The 17,199-nt window shown below is 54.1% G+C and overlaps 1 protein-coding gene across 1 annotated transcript in view; it reads right to left on the minus strand.

Annotated features, from left to right (window-relative positions):
* Nucleotides 1-655: 655 nt before the first annotated feature.
* Nucleotides 656-17,199, minus strand: part of STK35 (serine/threonine kinase 35) — a 17,109-nt gene continuing 565 nt past the window's right edge. Inside the window, exons 2-3 of the mRNA XM_027646071.1 lie at nucleotides 11,142-11,889; nucleotides 656-5,102 (exon numbers count right to left, since the gene is read on the minus strand). Coding sequence (XP_027501872.1) covers nucleotides 11,177-11,889 — 713 coding nt within the window. The 3' untranslated portion in view covers nucleotides 656-5,102; nucleotides 11,142-11,176. The remainder of the gene's footprint in view (nucleotides 5,103-11,141; nucleotides 11,890-17,199) is intronic.

Genomic DNA, 17,199 nt, shown 5'->3' on the forward strand with positions numbered 1-17,199 from the left:
TTTCCCACCCAGGGTGGCCCCAAGCTGCTCAACACCTGTGGACATCACCCACAGGAAAATGGCTGCAGGATGCAGCTCAGCCTTGTGGTGCTTTTCCCATCATGGATGTCGATCGTGGCACTGAGAGTCCTGGTTGGAAATGGGGCTACGGGGGATCCCAGCTGATGTGACCAGCTTGGTTTTGGGCATTTTCCTTGGTGGGTTTGTAGCCACGACAAGAGCAGAAAGACAACTGGGCGAGGGGCTGCTTATCCTCTCTGGCTCCCAAACGGGGCTGCTGGGGAAGTGGCCAGATGGGAAGGAAGGGGCAGGATGGGGAGGTGTTTTCAGGCAGGCAGAGGTTCCCTGTCCCACTAATCGCTGTGGCCTAGTTGGGTGTCTGCAGCAAGAACGGGGCTAATCCTAATCCAGGGCGAGGATAAAGGGCCACAAGTGCCGCGTGCCAGAGAGCCACGTTCTGGTTGGCACTGGCCACCATGCCTTGGTTTAGTGCCCTAAGCCCTGGGGTCAGTCCAGCTACCCCAGACCAGGGTTAGAGGGACCTGCCCTTTGGGATGGAGTCAGAGCTGCTTCAGGGCTGCCCATTGCTGCCAGGGGACATCCTTCCAAGCCCACTGCTGCCAGCACAGTGGAGGACAAACACACAGAGCTCATGTTTCAAGTTGTGTGTGGCTTTTCAACCCCATCAAATAGCTTTATTCACACAAACGTCCCTTAATTTACAAAGCCTCTGCCATTCATACACATCAGGGGATCCACAGTGTTCAAAGAACTTAAATAGAACGTCTCATACCAAACCCGAGTAAACCAAGTACAAAAAATATTTATATAAAGTTGTTCACACATAGGTCCTAGATTACCAGCTTCTGTGCAAAAAAAAAAAAAAAAAAAAAAAAAAAAAAAAGAAGAAAAATACAGATTTGTTTACTAATATTATCTTTAGTTTGGAGTCTGGGTTTAAGCCTTCTGCTCTTGCTAGCTCAGCACAGGGCCTGTGGGGACCAGGAGGAGTCCACAGCAGGGCTGGGGCAGGGTGCCTGTCCTGGGGGTCAGCCAGCACCCCAGTGGTGTGGCAGTGAAGCTGCTCATCCCTGCAAAGCTGCTGCGTTTTGCTGGGTGAATGAGCTGAAGGCTCAGGTGGGCTGGGCAGTTGCTGGGAAGGGGAAAGGTGCCAGGATGGGGACAGCAAGCACCCCTATGTGGCCCATGAGCTCTTCCAGCAGCCTAGACATCACTCTCAAAGCTATAAGCACTACAGGCAGGTTACAGAGAAATAATTTGGCAGGACACAGCTGGAAGAGAGCAGCTCTCTGTGCTTCCCTCCCAGCTGCACCCACCACCTCAGACACCCTGGAGTGTGAAACGCTTTTGGACATGAAGGGCCACACTGTGGGATGTGCCTGTAACCAGCGGAGGATCACAGGAGCTGCTGGCACAGCTCTCCCCATGCCAGTGACAGCTCCTGGGTGAGGGAGCCAGTGGCAGGAGCATTGGCTGCATCCTGCTGCCAAGGGATCGGGGGCTCTGCTTTCCAAATGCTGCCCCGGCTGATGGGATGGGGAGGGCTGTGAAGAGTGGAGTAAAGCCCACAGCCTGCTCCTGCAGCACGGCTGAGCCGGCACAGCACTGAGCACCACACACCCACCCCATGTCAGCATCACCGAAAAGGGGACCAGGAGCCCCCCTCGCCCCACGCAGCTCTAGTGTGAGGCTCGGGCAGCACAGGCGTGGGGCGAGGAAGGAAAGCAGCAACGGGTTTCCCTGTTCTCCTGACCGGCAGAAAGCCCAGGGAAATGAATCCCAGTTTGTGCCCTGAAGCAGCTGTCCCATCATGCTTGGCAGGCTTAAACCCAGACTCGAACTGCATACGGAGGAGACAGACACCGCACACAACGGAGGATTTCCACGACGATGGTAATGCTCGTTTTACATCTTATTGCTCCAGAAAGGCTCCAGGAGCCCGTGATATGTGAAGGAGCTGGGTCCTGAGGAGTAAAGGAAGACCACAGGGGTAACTCTTATCTGTCACTAGCACTCCTGAACCTCAAACACAGCAGCAAGGGGATATGGGGAAGCTAATCTAACCCCTCTAGGCTAGAGCCACCTCTGCTTTCCTCCCCATGGACCAAAGCTGGCCGGGAAATCCCCGTGACACCTGCATGATGCCGGTGGTGTCAGCCTTGCTGCAGGCTGGTGCAGATAACATGTTTCCCAATCCTCCTGAGGCTTGGCTTGTTCCCCCCACCCACCCCACATCCCTCTTGTAAACAGCAAAGTCAGAAGTAAACAGTTTCATACAATCACTCCCCCGGCATGGGCACCGGCTGGGGCCGCACGAGCCCAGAGGGCGACGGGGTTCTGCAACAGGGGCCTTGGCTCCCCCCACACTGACCAGGTAACTCCTACCTGGATGCCCAGCTTCACTGCAGCCACAAAAGACAGAGCCAGCCTGGCCCAGGCTGGGTAATGGGCTGCAGGCTTGGTGTTGCTTTCTTAAGCTCGGGTTTTCCCAGCGGCGCATCCTAATGCCAAGAACATCCCCAGCGGAGGGTGAAGTTCAGCCTGCAGGAGCTTAGGCAGGTGAGGCCAGATAGACCCACCTGGCAAGAGAAGCCTAAACATCCTCTATCCCACAGCACACACAGGTTTGAGCTGTTCCCTGTTCCCAGCTTGTTCTAGAGGGAGTGTTGGTCTGGCCAAAGTAACTGGGAGGAGAGATGTGGGGAGCTGTAAACACAAGGCAAGTTCCTGTATAGTCTGGGGAGTTGAGCACAAACAGCAGCAAAATCATCAGGGAGAAATGCTCTTAAAAGGACAAACTAATCAGGGAAACATCCACGTTGGCCAAAGGCTAGCAGCCCTAGGACTCCTCCTGGGAAGTGTTTGCTAAATCCTAAGTAAGGCACTACGGTCTAGCTCACTAACATCAAGCTGCTTTAAAAACACATCTGCAATTCAAAAGCTGAGGTGGAGACGTGTGGTTTGAAGATGGCCTGAAACAGCAGTGGACCAAGAGGACTGACCTCCCAGGGCCTGCCAGGCTCATTCCTGTCCCCAGAGAGGAGCAGGAAGCTGGCAGCTGGCTGAAGACAACAGTCCCAGGGAGCAACCCCACTCAGTGCCTTCCATCCTCACCTCCCGCCTTTCAGGCTTGGTATTCCTGCTGCTAGGAAGCTCCCTTCAACTGCAATGAGACACCTGTTGAGGTGCTTGCTATTCCAGCAGGGAAAGCCCTGTGAGCAGGGCTGGGAGGACAAAGCCCTCTTACTGCACCCATTCAGGCCAGGGTTCAGTTAGAACAGTTGTAACAGTCAGGAGCAAAGGCTCTGCCAGGTGGAGGAAGGATGGGTCCAGTGATCAGGGCACTAACACTGCACTTGTGAGCTACAGGGTTCACTCTCCCCCTCCTCAGGGATGCAACACAGAGAGCTGCAGGAGAGTCCCACCTGGCTGCACCCCACAGAAGCATCCCTAGGGAGAAACACAAAAGCAGTGTGAGAACAAGGGCTTGGCATCGAATCTGGGCTGTCTGAACCTTCACAAGTCACAGACAGATGGTCTGGACCCTCCTGGTCCTCCTAAGATGGACTTGGCCTTCCTGCAGCCACAGCCTTAGCTTTGTGTCTTGGAATAGATGTAAAAGAAGAAAGAAGCCCCTCCCTCCTTTCTCTGCTCTAGCTCTGCCTTAGCCCACCTGAATTTCCTCCATTTCCACTCATTCCCATGAGGTCAGCAAAGTACGCTGAGGAGATACACAGAGGTGCTGCCAGTTAGGAACCTTCCAGTGATGACACAGGAAAGCTGCAGCCTGCACACAGGCAAGGAGCAGTTCCCACAGCCAGGGGCTTGGGGGGATCCCCTCCTGCCCGTGGCCATGGCCAGCTCCAGGCTGAGCACCCCAGCAGCTTGAGAGCATTGCTGGGTCAGACCAGCCCTCTCCCCAAACCACTGCTGGGTGATTTAACCTGGTGAGAAAGGTTTTAGGTGGTTCAGAAGCTGCAGGGTGGAGAAGAGGTGGTGCTTTACATTGCATTTACAGTGAGCGAAGTCTAAAGATCATCAACACGGGGGCAGCCCCAGAATAGGAGTTTAACTACAGGCAAGGAAATCGAGTATTAACTGCTCAGCCTGAGGTTCCAATCTCCTTACCTGAGCTGTACTGTACTGTAACCCACCCTGAACAGCAGCACTGCCTTTTGCCTTCTGGAGATCATTAGTTAGCAGGGAAAAGTGTCCCATAAGAGGCAAGAATCCAGCCCATGAGCCACTCAGGCCAAACCTCCTCCTCTCCCCAGCATTGTTCCTAACAACTAGAGCTCAGCATTAAATGGATCAGAGCAGTGGACTGCTTTGTGTTTCTCTTGTATGCAGATGATGTCCACCTGAAAATGTACTCAGCAGCTCCACAGTTACCTCTGTACAGAGAGTACCAAACATCATAGTGAAATCCAGGGAGAGCAGAGGTCTGCCCACCACAGCAGCAGATATGCCTTGCCAAATGGCTTTCCAGCTTGCTTATCCTACTCTATCCTAATGTGAACTGCTCACAGCCTGGGCAGCACCCACCTATTCAGAGCTGCCTGGCTATGAAATTATTATTATTTAGCTGCTTGCAACATGTGATTCGAGAGACTGTTTTTTCCTAAAGCACTGCACTCCCAGTGCGAACCTCACCATCACTTTGCTTCCATTTTCCCTAGGCTAAATCAATAGCTTTCAACCCAAAATTGTGCCCAGCTGGACTCAGAGCTGGTGCCTGGCAGCACACCTCAGTGCCAGGCCGCCTCCTTATGGAACCACATCTCTAGAAACATCTACTGAGTCAAATGGCAGCACAGGGGATGTGGGGAGGGCTGGGCAAGGGCAGCTCCACTCTCTGGATCTTGTTTAAAGGTCTCATCAGTGTGACAGCTGCCAGCTTGTGCTCTTCCACAGGCCCCTGCATCCCCCTCCCACACCCCCACAACACCCCTTCCCGACACAATAAAGTAACACCCAAAGATTTCACATTGCCAGAGATCTTCTGTATTATCATCTTCCCTTATCTTTGACTTCCTCGTTGCATGTAAATAACGGAGATTATGGGTCCCTGGTAAATAAACCTGTAAGAGAAAACAAGAGAGGAGAAAGAAAGGTCAGGTTTGTCAGTGATTTGTTCCAGTTACTACACTGTAACTCCATTGTCACTGCTGGAGGGAAAGGGTGTAGGACACCACTCCCACCGCCTGCCCACTGACCCCAGTTAGTCCAAAACGGGTGCTGCCACATCTCTCTACTTCACAGTGCTTTTGCTATCGATCCAGATAGGAACTGGGCTCAGTTTACAGTCAGTTCTTTCCCAGAGGGACTCAGCAGTGCATGGAGCACACTGTCAAGGTCAGCACACATCCAGCTGCCCCAGTGCAGGGGTTGAGCTGGGGTGGGCTGACTGGGGGCTGAGTGTCGCCCCATCCCACAGGGCTCCCTGCAGCGACAGCCCTGCTGGAACAAGGACAAGTGTTACCATGGCAGAGCCTGGCCTTGAGCATCCACGTAATGCATCCGTGAGCGCTGGCTCCCTGTGCTGCACCAGGAAAGGTGGAACAAGCTGTGATCCTGGGACGCCCTGCACTGCTCGCCCGGTGCGTCAGCAGCAGCTTGGGCATCTCAAGTGGCTCTGCAAGGGGTGGCTAAAATCCAGGTTGGTACAATTGGAAGCAGAGCAGGATGGGTTCACAGCTCAGCCCACAAAGATGCTAAGCACCAGGAATTTTAGGGAAGAGCAGGCAGGTATTTGCTGCCCCGATCCCTGCTCTGGCCAAAGCCCTGACACTCAGCATCCCCCATGGTCCTTGTAGAAGCAGGGGTGCTGTACCCATTCATCCACAGCCCTGGCACTGCACCCACCCATCCTCTCCGCTCAGGGATGTGGAAATGCTCAACTCCACACATAAGCCACCAGCGTTTTCCATCCAATTCGTCTGCAACCCAGAAAACTGCCTGCAGACATCCCACACAGCAGCAGAGCTGGACCCAGCAAAGGAACAGGACATGCACACACGATTGTCACTTCTGTACTGAAAATACACCCTTCAGGATGCCCCAAACTCCAGAGGAGGGACCAGCAGAGCCAAGGGTAGCAGTTGTGCTGGGAAGTAGTGGTGGCAGTTCCATGAAAGTCTCACTTTGTCAGCCCTCCCTCATGCTACGCAGGGGTGGTAATTTTCCAGGAGTTAACATCAGTTTAATTTTTCGTCAAACTTGACCTCCGAGCTCAAGTTATATGGAAAAAAATTGGGGGCTGGATTTAGCTCCCCCCTTCATCAGGGGCAGGTCCTCCCCCACCAGGGACAGGACCACAGGCTCTGCAGGGACACTGAGAGCAGCAGGAGAGACCTACTGCAGAAAAAATGCCACTGTCCAGCAAATTACTCCAATCCCTTAGCCCTAGGAAATCTCATTAAAGAAATCCATGCCTGAGGAACACATTTCTAATGGGAGAGGCTGCTCAGAGCAGAAGGCAGGGTCATGGGCACACTCCTTTTCAGGAGAGGTCAACCAAGAGATGCCACTTTTGCAGGCTGCCATCAGAAAAAAACCCCTTCTGTTTGAGGAGGCGAGAGGCACCCAGACATCAGGTCAGCAAACACGAGGATTTTTGTGGAAGATTTCTCCTGTTATGCAGCTTCATTAGCAAGAAGGGCACTGTTTCTGTTTGTGCTTCCCTGGAGCAGGAGTATTTTCAGGGAGGGCTCTTGCTTGAGTAGCCCTGAGCTCACAGCTCTGAGACCCCACTGACGCACGTTGTTGCAGGAGCTTGTTCAAGAGCTTTTAATCCCTCCTCTGATGCCACTTATAGTTTTAATCAGCTCGAATGTTCATTCAGCATCAGCAGGACATGAACCAGCAGCCCATGGAGTCCTCACCCAGCATGCAAAGGTGACACCAACGCGTGGGTCTCGCAGAGAAGGGAGTTGGCAGTGGGGTCTGCACGGCAGAGAGGACTCAGTGCAGGGGAGGGAGAGAGAACCCATCACCTTCTCGTGCTAACCACAATATCTGCCCCCGTGTGGGAACACAGAGTACCAGGGAAGGGGGCTGAGAGCCTGATTTATCTCCTGAGCCCTTTCTCGCCGTTTGTACCTATATTTGTGATGCATTCTTTGGGAGCAACTTAAATCCAACCGCAGCAGCCTCCCCCAGAAGGCAAAGCAGGGCTGACAGTGAACAAACACAAACACTAATACATCTGGCCACAGGTGACAGGATCCAATTCACCTGCAGGGCTTCATTTCAACCCAGGTAGAATCAATACTGCCAAGAAGAGTATCACCAAACTTTGGGGTGGGCTTGTGATGCTGCACCTGCTGCTACGGCCGAGAAGGGGAACTGACTTTGCTTCTATTGTGCCATGGCTTTTGTCCTTGCCAAGATCCACAAACCACACTGGAAACAGTCCAAAGTCAAAACTAACATTGTTTCAGGAATGAAATTGCTGTCCTTAGACTGGCCAGTGGGTAAAACTTGAGCTGAGTGGTACTAACAGACAAGATGTAACTTGATGCAGCACCCCTGATCACCAACAGCTACCAGAACTGCTGCTGTGCCCCCCGGTACCTCTCTGTCCTCCAGCTCTGAAATTCCACAGGGCAGCAGTTTATCAGCGGGCTGGGAGTGGCTGGGCACAGCACCAGGGAGCTCTGGCCAGACAGACACTGTCATGCAGGGCGAGCAGATGAGCTTGTTCAGCATCAGCTCCCGGTGCACGTCGGAAATGCAAAGAGCAGAACAATGCAAATGCAAACAGCCACTTTCAGCCAAAACTGGAATGATCAAACCCAGTGACAGAGCAGTGCTGGAGAGAACCAGGCTGCCCTCAGCTGCCAGACACCCTCCTGCTGATGGCAGCCCCCAAGATGCTGCAGCAGCCTGCAGAGATTCCTGCCATTCATCTTGAGCATCCACCACAACATCAGACCAACTGTTTCATCCACAGTGAAAATATCATGGAATACAATCTGCCAAAACAAGCTGCCTTCTACACTGAACACAACCATTGCAGTTTGATGTCCTGTGTGAATCAAAACTATAAAGTTTCTTAAAAGCATAGCAGTCAGTGCTGGGCTAGCAACCAAGAGATACATTAGCAGGTACCCAGCACAACCAAGCCACTCCCTAACTGTACCAGAAAGGCTTTTGTCCTCTTTGCCCAAAAGGCTTTGGAAACAGCTATAGAGATCTGTAGATAAACTTGGCTTTAAATAAGCTTCTGCAGAAGATCTCAGGCCGTATATAAACTTCTGCCCAAGGTGGGGAAGCACAGTATTCAAATGAGAAAGAGAATACCTTTGTTTTCCCCAGGAAAACGTTGCCCACCTCTGCTGGAAGCACTGCCCCAGGGCCACCAGCAGTGCTGGGGAGGAGGGTGAGGAGATAAGGAATCATCTCCACCTCAGGCACCCCCCGGCATCCAGCAGAAACCAAGCCAGAAACACTTTCCTCTCTGAGAACTGACATTTCCTATCTGCATTTTGGAAGAGCAGCAGAGCGTGGAGCTGGCAGGTGCGTGCAGCATCCCTGGCAGAACTAAAGGCAAAGCTGCTGAGACACGAAGCGAAATCTGAAGAGGTCAGTGGCATAGCAAAGAATAAGCAAAAATCCGATTGCCTGGGTCAGGGAGGGTTACAGTTTTCCAGGTTATGACATGAACCAAGGCTGAGCAGGTCTGAACTGTCCTGGGGAAGAACTAACTGCATGACCAAGCTACATGCCAGTGGCCACGAATAAGTTGGAAGGGGTTACGTGAGTTTCTCGGTCAACTAAAATTACCTGAGAGCAGAATTCAGGCCCTGCTCTAAATCCCATTTTAAGCTTCTCAAGTAGGTTTCCAATTTAAGATTTGCATTTAACAGCAGCCAGAGGAAGGCTGATTTGAATGCACTACTACACCAGGCACAAGAAAATCCCCATAGCAAAGCCCACTGAATACTCTGGTGCCCCACGAGTGAGGCAGAGGAACGCTCTGGGCTCGCAGGGAACATATGGCTGGTGCTGGGCTCTATGTGGGCCAAGCGACCACGCTCCGTGTGCCAGGTTGGGTTATGTAAGAGCATCCATGGCTGCTGCAGCTGTGTCACCAGGGAGTGATCGGTGCAGCCTCACGGATGGAGGGGGGGGGTGGTTGCAGGAGGCAGCTGGGACTGAGCAAACAGCCGCAGGGTAGGACTGTCCCCTCGGTGTTTGTTATCCCTTCATGTACTATTCCGCAGATCTGCGCAGGATGAATTTTCCCCGGAGGGCAGGGGCTGGTTGCATAACTCAGCAGCATCATGTCAGCACAGAGCAAGCCCAGATGGCACAGCCCAGCCTGACCCTCGGCAGAGCTGCTCCCACCCCGGACCGGCCCCCCCATGCCTCGCCCCGGGGCACAAGGTGGGGTGAGTGTCTCCTCTTGCCCCGGGGCTGGAGCACACCCTTCTTAAGGGCTCACATTTCCCCAGATTCACTCCTCTCACACTAATCCCCAGCCCACACTTGCACTGGGACCAGTATCAAGCCCCAGGCAGCAGTGCTTGAATCAGTTACCTCCACTTGAGACCTCAAAGGTGTTAAATATTTTGTGCTGTGGGATGGTGCAAAGGGGATGGTCTGTGCACAAGTTTGGACAAACCAACAGTGACAGAACGAGACCCACCCAATGGGTCTTTCCATTTCCATATCCTTATTTTTCTACATACAGCACAGAGTGTACCTGGGCACACGTAGAGGGGGGATAGGCAGCACATTGTTTTCCATAAGCTCAGGAACACTCAGGTGGGCAGCAACGAGGGGTTTTAACAAAATCTGCCAAAACAGCCCCACTTTCCCCACTACCTGTTGCTGGAGGCTCCCTCTTGGAGCAGGTCAGGCACTCAGCCATCAGCTGAGGGCTGGTGAGTGCTGGCCAGGGAAGCCATTTCCTCCCTCTTTGCCCTCTTGTATCCATGGTCTGCTCCAGTCCAGCCGGCTCTGTGTGGTTTTGGGGTGAGGTAGGGGCTGGGGGGCCAGGCTGCAATGCCAGCACCTAACAGGCAGGCTGTCAGAGGTCTCCTGGGATCACTGACAGGCAGGCAGCTCTGCATGAGCCTGAGAAAAGGACCTGGGGTAGGAAGAGATCAGCCTCACCCCTGGTAATCTGTAATTCTTCAGTTCCATTGAAATCTTTGGCTGGGAAAATCCCTAGTAACAGCTCCTGTTTACAGACAGCTTTGCCATGTAGGCAACACCTCCCAGTCCTTCTGTGTCACTGGTTAATGACAGGGCCAGTTACCCCACGTCCCTGGGGATCCTTTCAGACCATGTGTGACCACCCAGGTCTCAGGATCAGGACCTCTGAGCTTGAGACTATTTAGCTGGGGGGAGAAGGGAGGGGACTTTTGAACAGAGCAGAGCTCAGTCTGAGCACTGCTGTTTTGTAAGCTTCCTTCCTGAGCAGACACAGGTCTACAAACACAGATGCTGGAGGCCAAAGCATCTCCTGGGTTTGGGCCACTGCAGTTCACACCAAAGGGAAGTCCTACCCTTAACAGGGAAATGAAACAGAGCCACAAGACAGACCCACGTGCCTCATAGGTGAAAGGAAACAGCTTTGTGCTGAGGCAGATGTGCCACTTGGTGCCTGCTGACAGAGCCAGCTGAGCCCCGAGGTGCCCTGTCCAAGTGTCACAGGGGAGGGGGATGGTGCCAGACAGTGAGGTGCCCCCAACACTGATCACAGAAATTACAGCACATAGCAGAGGCAGAACTGGCAGCTCCCTCCCTGCCGCTGGGGGAGACAGACACCCCCAAAGCTTATACTAAGTGCTCACAGATCTCTCTGCCACACCCCAGCCTGTCTCAGACACTGGCCAGAACCTGTGAAGAGCAGGACTCCTGCCCAGCCTTTCCAACTCCACTGGGCCTTCAGGTAGTGGCAGGACATACAGCTGCTAATTCTATTTCCCACCTCTACTTTATTTTTGCTATTTTTGCAGTAGAATAGGTAAAAACAACCTCAGAAGCACTGCTCTGATGAGTCACTACAGAAATAGCTCTGGGAACATAAGACTCCTTTGTGTCACTACAAAGTGCACTATGGGGCCAGTATAGCAGACAGATTAAGTCAAAAAGTGTGAATCACTTACCCAGCTGCAAAGCACAGCAGTGCCCTGCCCTGAATTTAAGCAGCACATGTAACCTGGTCCATTCTGGTTTCAAGCTCAAAGGCATCAGGTCGATCCTGTGGGTTAGCAGCCAACATGTCTTTCAAGAGCTGCTTGATCCCCTCAGACATGGAAGTCCTGCGTTTCTGAGGGATGTGCAGCTCCATCTTTGGGTTTTCTAGCAGCGCTTCCCCAACGGGCACAATCTCGGTCCCCTGCTTGATGTAGGTCCCCAGCAGCTCCTTCTTGGTCTCGGCGTCAATGAAAGTGATCCTCTCAATCATGGCCCAGATGATGATGCCGAGGGCGAAGATGTCAGCCTTGGCAGTGTAGTGTCCTTCCCAGACCTCGGGCGCCATGTAGAAATCAGAGCCACAGGCCGAGGACAGCCAGTACTTGTTCACATTCACATTTTTGTTCTCGTGCCCACCCTCCTTGCCCCGAGCAGTCAGGCCAGCGCAGACCTTGCTCAGCCCGAAGTCGGCCACCTTGAGCACAGGGGTGCCAGACTTCTCTGTTATCAGGATGTTGTCTGGTTTCAGGTCCCGGTGGACGATGTGGTTCTTGTGCAGGAAGGCAATGGCACTGGTCAGCTGCAGCATGAAGCTCTTGTTGGTCGCCGGGTCGGGTCTTCGGGAGAGCACGTACTGGTTGAGGTCTCCCCCTTCACAGAACTCCATGACGAACCACAGGTAGCAAGGCTCCTCTGCATAGCCCAGGATCCTCTCACCTAACCAAGAGGGATAAGAGAGTGGGTTTTTCAGGCACATTACAAAGTCCATTCTAACCCAGGGTGGATAAGGCATGGGTCTGGTTTATGTGGATACAGGAACGTGATCGGGATCTGTCACACTGCAGGGCACTAGCAGTGGCACTGCTGTGGCTTCAAGTGCTTTGGGATCCCATTGAGCACCACACACCAGCACCCCATTTATCCAAGCCACTGCCTGGGAGCCAGCTCAGGGACCTCTTCCCAGCAAAGCACAGTGAGCAGCACTGAGAACACCTCTGCTCCAGTCCCACCATCAGGCCATTCTCCCCAGGCTGACAGCCAAGGGACAGAAGCTAAAGGCACAACTAGCAGCAAGTCTACAGGAGGAAAAAAAGTCAGTTCTATGTGAATACCTCCTCTCCCACCTGAGCTCTGCTGCAGGAGGCAAAGGCTGGCTCACTCTGCACAATTTACTGGAACTGCACGTGGGGAGTAACTGACAGCCCTGAACTGAGCCAGTGCAGCCTCACTAAGAGTGGTCACACCCATGTCCAAGCCCTGCAGCCCACGTGGTGTTCCCAGGCCAAATTTGTGTGTTTAGCTGCATTTGTGCTGGGGGAGCTCTGCCACTTCATCCAGCTTTCATTAAGTGCCAACAACACTCTTTAACGAGATGGAACTGGAGGTCCAAGCAGCAAACCATGCCTGCTGAGTGTAATCTCAGCCACGCTGCTGACTGCTACTGTTGCTACTACTCAATATTAGTCTTCTCCCTTCGCCAGACATCAAAGTGAGCCCTTCAAACTCAGAGCATCTCAGGGTCAATTCATTAAATCTAGGTATTACTCCATAAACCTCCTGCCAAGGAAAGGACTCTTCTGCACATAAATTAGATGAGTGGAAAACACAGTAGAATCATATCAGCTAATGGGGCCAGGTCTACCACTGGTGCTCCCTAGGGATGCCAGGGTGCCCCAGGGAGCACTGGCAGACCTCGCCCCACTAGCTGGTGCCAAGATGCAAACCCCACTGCCAGACCCCCAGGTCTCTTCCACAGAGCACCCAGGTGACAGGTAGAGCCTGCACAAACCACCAGAGCATCATTTTACTCTAGAAACTAGCTTTTTTTACCCTCGAGCACCATAAGGGAGAAGCTGGAGGACACCACTCACCTCTGCCACTGTTAACAAATCCCACAGCCAAACTCCAGTGTTTTGAAAGCAGTTAAGTAACTCCACCCATTTGACAAAGTTGAGTTTTGTTTGAGCAAAGCCCTAGAGAGCATCTGGGAAAGCTAAAAACTTCCAGCAGCAGGTAAAGCCAAGGACTACCAGGGACACCCAGCCCTGGGCTGCACTGGTCAGTGATCAGTGTGGGTGGGAATATCGGTTATTTGCACAAACAGTCTGTATCCATGGCTACTGCTATGGAAATGGAAAGCTGCACAACACAAGGATTTGGCTGCACCTCTCTGCCCTCAGCAATCTTCTGCTGAGATTAGGTCTGAAGGTTAAATCTAGGGAATGGAAGAACAGGCTGGAGATACTCAAGGTACTGGGTGCACTTTGGGGGTCTCATTTGGCTGGAGGAGGGCTCAGCTTGCAAGCCCAAGGGCCAAGTGGGAGCAGCAGAGGACAGGCTTGGCTCTGGAGACCAGAATGCTGACTAGGAAAAGCAGCTTCTCTGGTGTGAACCACACTTTGGCATGACAGCATGGAAACTGCAGCAGAGGCTGCTTGTCCTGGGAGCAGAGCCCTTGGCACAGCCAGGACAGCCCCAGCTCACACCGCTGCCACCACCACACTTTGCTAAATCCAGTGACATCACAGCAGGACACAGGGTTTGGCTTTCCTGCTCCCCTCTGCATCCATACAGCCCCAACCTGGGGAGCAGGAGGGTCTGGCTCTTCTCTGCTGGGAATCAAGCCATGACAGGGAGCACAGCAGAGCCTCACTCCCCTCACACACAGCCAGGTGGGAGCATCCACACACTGCTGCTGACAGCGCCTTCCCACAGCCCCTTCCCGCAGGACGTGGCTCAAACACTGGCTCAGCAGCAGCCAGGACCTGTTGCCTCTGACAAGCCAAGGTTTGTTTTAGCATAACGAAGGCTCTGATTTAAAACTTGGCCCCTGAACCTCAGCAAGCATGGGGAGGACAGCGACCCACCAGTAACTGCAAGCATCAGGCACTTCAGTTTGGGTGGAGCGCTGCTAGGAGAGGCTTAAGCCAAAAGTAATATTTCCTCATTTTCTTTCTATAATCTAAAAGTGTTTTAGTTGTTAAATCATCTTCCTGCCTTCAAAACAAACAGCTTTAAACATAAAGAGCTGGCAAGCTGCTTCCTAAAGATGAGATGTTAACAAGCTGAAGCCAAGCAGCCAAGAGCTGATGACAGGCCAGACCTGTTCTCCATCACCAAACCAGCTCCCTGCCCAAACCCAGGATGGCACACACTCATCCTCCATCCTTCCAGCAGCACCCCCCCACCACCTATCCTGGGAGCTCATTAGCAGCATGCTAACTTGCTTGGCTTCAGAGGGAAAACAAAAATCTAGGGAGAGCAGAAGCAGCATCACAGCGCCTACTAACACGTGTAACCTCCGACTCCCTCTGTGCAAAGAGGCTGTGCCAGAGATGGGAACTGGTGGCACCGAGCCGGGTGCTTGGAATGATGGCAACACACATGGGTGATGCCAGGGCAGCCCACAAGTGAAGCTGAGTGCTGGTGGCAAGTTGGTGGCCCCACAGGTGACACGCTAGGAACCAACACCTTATACCTGTTCACTTAAGGGAGCTCTGTCACTGCTATAGGTTAGGAGCAAGAGGGGCACATGGTGCCCTGGAGGTGCTCCTGTATCAGGGCTCTGAGCACACTGCACTGGTCTGTGCCTCTCCTCCAGCTCAGCACTGGGCTTTCAGCTTCCTTTTTACACCCTGCCCTTAAATTTAATTATTCTACATCTCGTTAAAATGATAAAGGTTCAGGTTCCCGTGCTGTAGCTGAGACCCAACATTGCCCGGGTGTCCCGACAGTTGTGCTCCCAATTCAGAAGGTCTTGGATTAATCCTCAACGTGCCCTGAGCCCCAGCACGTTGGCACAGCATCTGCGCTGGCCCGTAAATAGCCCAGCTGCGGTCGTGCAGAATGGCACGGCAGCACAGCTCCACGGCCACCGCGGCAGCACCGGCACTGCTGCGCACGGGGAACAGGAGCAGGAGACCTGGGGGGGACTCCTCCAGCTCTGGCTTTTGCTTTGGAAATATTTATCCGTGTCTATCTGGACCCAAGGCTCGGGAAGGCAGCGAGCACTGGCTGCCCCAGCGCAGCGCAGCCCCCAGGGCAGGCAGGAGGAGGGATGGAGGGGGGAATGTGCTCTGGTTTGGGGAGTCAAACTCTGCTCCTGTTCAGCCCAGGGCTGCAGCAGGACTGGGGCAGGTAAAGCTTTCCCTGGGAGTTCAGGGAGCTCAATCCCCACGTAGAGATGGGGGCATCTATGGGGTTCCCTCCCTACCTGGAGATAAGGCACCTACAGCTGCCCAAGAGTTTTCCCCAAGCCAAGCTACCTCTCCTTGGGGTGTGCAACATGACAGAGGGGGTGTGGGAACCCACCCCTGTACCTGCCAGAAAGAGCTTGACCTGCTACAGCTGGACACACACCCGAAGGGAAGAGCTGGCTCCTCTCCCAGGGAGTCCTGAGTCCAGGCTGCACAGGAATTCGGACACTGCCCTCCCTTGGGTGGCTCCCTTCGGAGCCTCCCTTGGGTGGCTGTGGTCCATGAGCTGGGCTGCATGGGGAGAGCCAGGCAGGTCTGGACCTGTCCCCCCCCAGGGATACAGAGGGGACAGAGAAGGCAGGGGCAGTCAGAGCCACAGGTTTGCTCAGAGAATGGGTCTCAGCAGCCTCACATGAACTCTGTGCCTGGCACAGGGTTTGGGGGCTGCCGATGCCGGGGGCTCAGCTGGGGGGCACTGAGAGACTGAGCCCCTAAAGAGCAGACAGGAGCCCTGGCACACAAATTTGGGGCAGAGGGATTGGGGTGAGCTGGTTCTGCCCACAGCAGGCTGGGGGGCCCAGGGGGCATTGAGGGCTCCAGTATTTTTCCACATCTTCACGGCACGTTGGCAAAGCTGGGTCTGACAAGCAGCCAAGAGAGCAGAGGGAGGGAGCATTTTGGAGATGTCACCATCACAGTCATCGGCTGTGATAGGAGAAGGTGACCCCTGACAGCCCAGTGATGCTGCTGAGGGACCTCAGGGGAAAACGGGGGTGTCAGCCCAGGCTACAGGCATTGATGCTTCTCCTGGGTTGTTCCCACAGAGCCAGCACTGGACGGAAATGGGGACAGTCCCAAAGCCACAAGAGTTTGAGGGAGCAGGCAGGGCACCATAACAGGCTGCAGCCTTGGGGTGCTCAGAGATGGGACATCAGGCAGAGACAGGGAGATGTCCACTTGGTGTGACTTGGGTAGAGGCTGTGAAGGTCCCCAAGGGATGTGTGTGGGCTGGGGTAGCAGAGGGAACCCCAGGATTTGGGGTGCAAGGGAGGAGGACAAGGTCAGTGCTGGCACAGAGTGCAGGGAAGGGCTGGGGGCACCACACAGGGATGTCCCCCAGGGCTGGGTCTGAGCCTGGAGGTGGCAACAGGGTCCCTCAGAAGAAGGAGGATGGGGCTGGGGTGCTGCAGGACCCCACAAGTAGAGCATGGGGCTGCAAGACATGGGTGTGGGCTTAGTGAAGGGTGTCACTGGGAGCAGCACGCAGGAAAGGGTAGAGAGGATACACAGGCAGAACCTAAGGTCAGGGCATGGGGGGGACAGAGCCCAGAACAGGGATCCTCCAGGTGTGCTCAGGGTGGATGGCACCAAAGAGGGGCAGCAGAGAGACCTTGTAGGGGAGCCTGCAGGGACAGGACAGAGGTGGGTGATGGGAACAGCAGGGAGCAAGCCTGGAGCAGGTACCCCAGAGGGAACCCCAGGGCTGGCAGGGCTGATGAGGTGCCCAAGGGCACAGTGGGGGGAGCCCAGGGGTGGTTATGCTGGAAAAACAGTGAGTCAAAGTGGAGGGAGGGGTGTTACGAGAGCTGGGGGGAGCTCTGGGTGCTCCTGAGAGCAGGCACTGCCATGGAAGGATTTGAGCAAGGGGGTGATGGAGAGCAAGGGAGTGCAGCAGCAGTGTCTGGGGTGGGGGCTGTTGGAGAAGGATGTCCCATGGGAAGGGGGAAAACACCAGGGTGTCCTTGTCCTGCACGGTGTATCCCAAGGGGGATAAAACCTGGGGGTGGGGTGACAGGGGGGTGGGCAGGAGGACCTGGGGTGGGGGGGGGGG

This window comes from Corapipo altera, unplaced genomic scaffold, assembly GCF_003945725.1.
Source record: "Corapipo altera isolate COAL_440 unplaced genomic scaffold, ASM394572v1 64, whole genome shotgun sequence".
Taxonomy (NCBI): Eukaryota; Metazoa; Chordata; class Aves; order Passeriformes; family Pipridae; genus Corapipo; species Corapipo altera.